We start from the raw sequence: 6023 nt of genomic DNA on the forward strand, positions 1-6023 counted from the left end.
GTGTGTGTGTGTATATATATATATATATATATATACTATACTTTAGAATTGGCCTTTCCTTTGCTTCCCAGCCTGTTTCCTCTGTTGTGGACCTCCTGCTGGGATTTTAATTGGTCCTCTGATAAATGGTGAACCTTCAGTGATCTCAGATGTCAACCGGCTAATGAGGGCTGTCAATCAATAGATATAATTTCAAACTGCATTATGAATAAGTCCTGAATTCAGTTTGTGAGGTGACAAAGGCACTACTAGAGTTATTATAGAGAAGGAAGACCAGTCATTTGTCTATGCTGCTTCTTGTTATACAAGTTATTGATTTAACAAAAAGCATTTATTTTGATTTTGTTATGTTATTTATATTCATACATTATGAGCTCTTCAGGAGTGTACATCTCTGAATCAACGTCATTCATATTTCTATTGCAGACCTATTAAGCTTCCTAAGAACTCTTTTATGTTTTTGTTTGCTCTATGATTACTGTTTGTTAAATAGAAAGTGTTCTGTGATCTGTGCACTTTTATCTTCTTACCAGTTTCAGCCAATGTCTCTTCTTTAATTAGGGCATTGTTGTTGGAATTTTCCACATATATTTATTGGTGCTCTTGCCTAATTTATCTGACGGATTTCATTGAAGTCTAGTCTGTTAAAGTGACTTTTTCCACTTGCTTTTATCCAAAACTTTGATGTGGTATTGATCACTATGTGTGCTGGAACATATTCCCTGCAACTCTTCTAATGTCTCTCTCTCTCTCTCTCTCTCTCTCTCTCTCTCTCTCTCTCTCTCTACATCCATCCATATTACATTCTGTCTTCCTCAGGTCATGGAAAGCATTTGCCCCTGTTAGAACGAAGTACTATCTCGGACACAGCCAGCGCGTCGGTGGCGGGTCGGAGGGTACTAAGCCTAAAATCAGCTGGTGGTCATGTGTGAAGCCGTGGTCTGATGCCCACCCTCCCCTCAGCGCTGGCCATGGACGGGGAGGACTACCTGCATCCAGAAGGCCCTCAGCTGGACACCAGTTTATTTTCTGTGGCCTCTCCTAACATGGAGGTACGCTGAGGGATTTTATTTGAATGCCATATGCATATTCAAGTAGCTCACATGCCATTTCCATGTGCCATGTATTCAAATGCATATTTTATCATCCCTTTTAATGTTTGCCCACTTTTACAGATTCAGATAAACTCCTTTGAGTAAACTGAGTTTAATTTACCTCTTGCTCTTATAGGATATGTGCAGTATTTTCTGAATAGTGCTAGGGATCAATCCCAAAAGACTGTTTAAACGTACGTATGTACTGCATCTTGTGTGGGAATGTTACAAGTACAGAACGATGCATTCTTACTGTTGGAGTGTTGGATACTGAAAGAGTTAAAAGCCTCGGCTCAGTAAAGACACTTCAGCTGTACCTCGAGACACCAAATATTTGCTGTTAGACAACTGAACACTGGAGAATGTGATGTCATCTCTAGATGTGTGTGAGAAAGGAAGTGGTCCTACTTGTGGTATCAAATTAATTATTTGTTCCTATGTAGATGAGGCCAAATATAAAAGGCTCATATCACTCACACGGTTGCACTTATCTGTAGTGCTATCGGCCCTCTCAGGTTTCTATTGTCACTTCAATATTTGGATGAATGGAATTTTTTCGGGGGTTTTTTTGGTGCTCGCAATAATGAAAAATGACATGTGAATAAAGTCAGTTTCAGTTTTAATTGGAAGGGATATCTACCAAAGAAATTGGCCTAATGGTCTTTGAGCACCATTTAAAAGATGTCACTTAGCTCCACTGTAATGGTTTAGTGTCAGAAAATCCAGAAAGTTTCCCAAAATTTTGGCTCATAACACTGAAACTCACTTGATACCACGAGGGATAAGTAGTGAACATACGGCTAAACTGACCGTTTAAAGGCATATACAGTTCCACTGAAACAAAAGTAAGTCAAAGTACTATCTGTCACCATCTACATGTGGTTTGGCGTTCCGAAGACCTCGTGTTGTGAAGATGTAGTTTGGTGCTTGGCAAGATGAACACTTGTGATGGTGGTGATAGTATTCTCTTGAGTTGTGATGATAGTATTCTCTTGAATTGTAAAGATAACAAAAGAGGCAGTTTTCCATTCATCACTGAGATGATGAACACGTAGAACCTGCTCTTTTTGTTTTAAAACCAACACTTAAAGGGATAGTTGGGATTGTTTTGAGGTACTTATCCAAAGTCTCGGTGTATTATCTACAGTAGGTGACAGTCGCCACGCCCCCAGTTTGGGAAAGCAGGCAGGATTACCGGCACGAGAGAGAAGCAGTGTACTGCTGTGGACGTATTTTAGCCACTTAAGAAAAAGGCCCACCTAGAATAAGCAATATCAGTTTAAGTGTTTGCTATATTTACAATGTTTTAACTGCTTTACCGTGATGTCAGACAGCCCTTTCTGACAGGAAATTAAGCAATTATATCCATCTATGCCGTCTTCAACGACCCCCTTAAAGACCTCCAGTGTTATATTTCTATGCTTTCTTTTCCGTGATGTGACAGATTTTCCTTTTGTTCTGTTTTTAGAGTTCGATATACGCCTCCTCTGGTTCCTGGGAATCCTATTCTCAGCAGGCTGGATACAGCATACACTGCCCTATGCAATCTGGAAACCAGTAAGTGAATACAAGCTCACCAACACGCTTGACAGTACCTTTCATTATCATGCGCTGGGAATGACTGGGAATGATCAGCTGAAAACATGACGAGGAAAGACATGGGTTTGGAGGGACTTTTCACACTGTTCACTAGTTATCAGTGTTCAGTGTGTTTTTATGAATATTTTGCAAGTGGTGTGTATATTCGTCTAACACATTATTGTGTGAGACAACCACATCTACCTGCCAAAAAAAACACACTCCCCCTTAATTTATAGACTTTTGTAAATTTATAGACTTTTGGGGCGACCGTGGCTCACTGGGTTAAGAGGGTTTTCTGGTAACCGCAGGGTCAACGGTTTGATCCTCGACTGGGACGTGTCACGTGTCGTAGTGTCCCTGAGCAAGACACTGAACCCCCGGCTCCGCGGGAGCCTATCATTGGTAGCCCACTGCTCCCTATATACAGGGATGGGTCAAATGCAGAAGGCAAATTTCGTGTATGTGTATATGTATATGACAATAAAAATGGTTTCTTTCTCTTTCTTTCTTAAAGGTAGCATTTAAAGGCGTCTACTGCCAGAAATGGAATATAATATTATAAAATATGATTTCTTTAGTGTATAATCACCTGACAATATGAATCGCTGTGTTTTTGTTACCTCAGAATGAGCCGTTTCTATCTATCTGAGCCAGCAGCCATGTTTCTACAGTAGCCCAGAAGAACAAACCAAACACTGGATCCAGATTACAGATTTCACGTTTTTGCTTCGGCCGCCTTAGTTCTCCTAAACACTTGACACACTGGAGAAGTTTCAGTTGGTTGCAAGCTGCAACCTCTCCGCTTGATGTTGCCAAATCCTACACACCTACACACCCTTTTAAAAAGGACCTACAGCTAGAGTCAAAACGATTTCAATCAAGTCATTCACTGTTATAATATTAAACAGGACAGGTACTAAAGATTCAGAGTTGGGTATTCTGAGATAGAAGGTATTTTATCATAGCAGTGATATAAGATGTGAAAGTCACTAGCTGTATATTTGAATTGAGAACAGTTTAAATACCATTATAACTGTGATTAGTTGTGTAAATTGTGTTGTTGTTTTTTTTTTAATGATTAATGTGATGCTCTGCACTGTAAATCTGTGCTACCCCTAAAGGTAAATGTTTCATCCTTGAAGACAAATCTTATGTTGAATAGATTGTATATGAATATAAATGATTAGATATTTTTGGATCCCATCATTGCACTCCTGACACCTGAAGTGTCCTCACACAATCGGGCCAATACGTCACTTTTAACCTGACACTACGCCAACATCGGCTCACGTCACTGGGGACGCTCTCCGTCATCAGACCTCCTTCATTTCCTGCAGCGAGCGGCCTGGTGTGACGGCCTCACTCTGAGGGTTAATCTCAACATCCTGCTCTGTTTTTAATGACATCACCGCTAAATGAGAGATGTTTGTCTCTTTCCTGCCACATGAGGTGTGTTTGCATGTGAGAGAATGTTGCACAGATAGAGCAGAAGCGGCTTCAGTCCTGGTCTAGATCTAGATTTTATTTGTCGAGCTACAGGATTGCTGTCCGCTTGCGTATGTTTTGACAAAGAATGACAATTACAAGATCAATGCAGCCGAGACATCTACCTCAATTGGTCAACATGCATTTTTTTGGGGGTGTGCTTGGATGCCTGTGTCTGTTTTAGCTGTGAATCATGTAACACAGTTGTAATACAGGTCTCTTTTCTTGTGTCAGAAAGCCCTTCCATGATAACAACCAGTGTCTTAAACACTGTTAACATGCGCATGGTATTGTTTTTACCAATGCAAACAAAAGGAATGTTGAACATCGAATGAAATGAAAGGAAAAGAAATTTGAGATTGTGGAGGCTTGAATTCTACCTCACAGAGAGAAGGCCGCTGATTTCCGCTCCACTGCTGTTCTACAGTAGAGTCGCTGCGATAATAAAATCTACCATAAACTGGTCTACAATCAAAGAGTATTTAATCCTACTGAATCTAATACAATTACAGAGTGAAGCACATTAATTACAGTATCTATAGATATATATCCTCTGCGCAGAGAACCATCTTTACCCTCATCCCAGATGGGACACAGCTGCCCACACGTTGAGACCAGAGGAAAGAGACTGATTCTCTGGCCGGCACTTCCTGGTCACAATTTGAAATCCCCTCCCATATTGTCTATCCTAGTTCCTATTGGCTAACTTCGACAGCCTCCTCCTGGCTTCAGACTGCCGAAGACCCTCGCACGGGTACAACCTGTAAATGTCTGTCTAGAAGTCTCTCCCTTTCCCTATGCTATTCTTTACAGTTTAATACATTCAATGACTGTCTTTTATGGCTTAACACTTCTATGATAAATATTGGATTCTATATAAAGATAAGGATTTGCAACTTTTGGCAAAAACTTCACAAGTTTTACAAGCATAGATCTAAAGGTGCTACAAATTCTACTAAGATACACTTCTAACTACAAATTCTAAAACACTTCCACAATTATGAATTCCAAAACACTTCTAATTATGATTTCTGAATTCTGAATCATTAAACACTGTTATTATAATTTCTTAAAGCACAGTTCTAAACCCAAATTTCCTACAAGACCTCTTATTTTAAAGATAAGATTGTCAAACTTCTAGAATGACTCGGTTAACCCGTGTGGTATGAAACACAACTGAGGAAGTGTTCGTTCGATTGGTGGTGTTTTGTGTTGTTCTCGCTGTCTGTAGTGTTTCTTTGAAAGCTCGAGCAGCAGATGACGTGAGAGCACGCTCTGTGGTTCTCAGGTTGACTCAAAGCTGAATTTTCTGACATCAAGCTGGTTTTACAAAACCCTTTATCGTCTTCCATCGTACAAAATATCACGATCAACAACATGATGTGCGGTTCAGAATAAGATGGGTGGGATGGAATATAATTTTGTGGCTTCATTGTTTTGTCGTAAAGAACAATGGTCTGAAAAGGTGTTATTTCAGCAGTATCTCTGCTGTTCAGCCGGGCTCTTTTTCACCCTCTCATGATCTACAGGCTGCTGCTCGGTACGACTGACTTTCACTACGCAGTCATGATGCATTTGATTTGACACATGGCACCGGTAAGGAAACAGTATGAATGAGCCGGTGCGCTGGTTGCACTGATTGATGCACCGGCTGACATGCTCACTCACCGCTGCACAGCACAAACTTCTCCTATGAGTCATGATTACAAATGTCACAGAAATGGGTCTGTTATAGGTCACAACACTGGAGTCTACTGAGCATAGACGTCACAAAAACAACATAACACACTAGCCTTCTGAAAGGTAGTTTCTGTTTTAGAGAGAGAGAGAGAGAGAGAGAGAGAGAGAGAGAGAGAGAGAGAG

General features: G+C 40.4%; 1 protein-coding gene across 2 annotated transcripts in view; it reads left to right on the plus strand.

Annotated features, from left to right (window-relative positions):
* sbno2b (strawberry notch homolog 2b) overlaps positions 1-6023 on the plus strand; it is a 61778-nt gene that overhangs the window by 13266 nt on the left and 42489 nt on the right. For both annotated transcript variants that reach the window (XM_031868232.1, XM_031868233.1), the window contains exons 2-3: positions 820-1052; positions 2563-2651. In XM_031868232.1, coding sequence (XP_031724092.1) covers positions 945-1052; positions 2563-2651 — 197 coding nt within the window. In that variant the 5' untranslated portion in view covers positions 820-944. The remainder of the gene's footprint in view (positions 1-819; positions 1053-2562; positions 2652-6023) is intronic.

Source organism: Anarrhichthys ocellatus, unplaced genomic scaffold, assembly GCF_004355925.1.
Source record: "Anarrhichthys ocellatus isolate YVR2014 unplaced genomic scaffold, GSC_Weel_1.0 scaffold42, whole genome shotgun sequence".
In the NCBI taxonomy this organism is placed as follows: Eukaryota; Metazoa; Chordata; class Actinopteri; order Perciformes; family Anarhichadidae; genus Anarrhichthys; species Anarrhichthys ocellatus.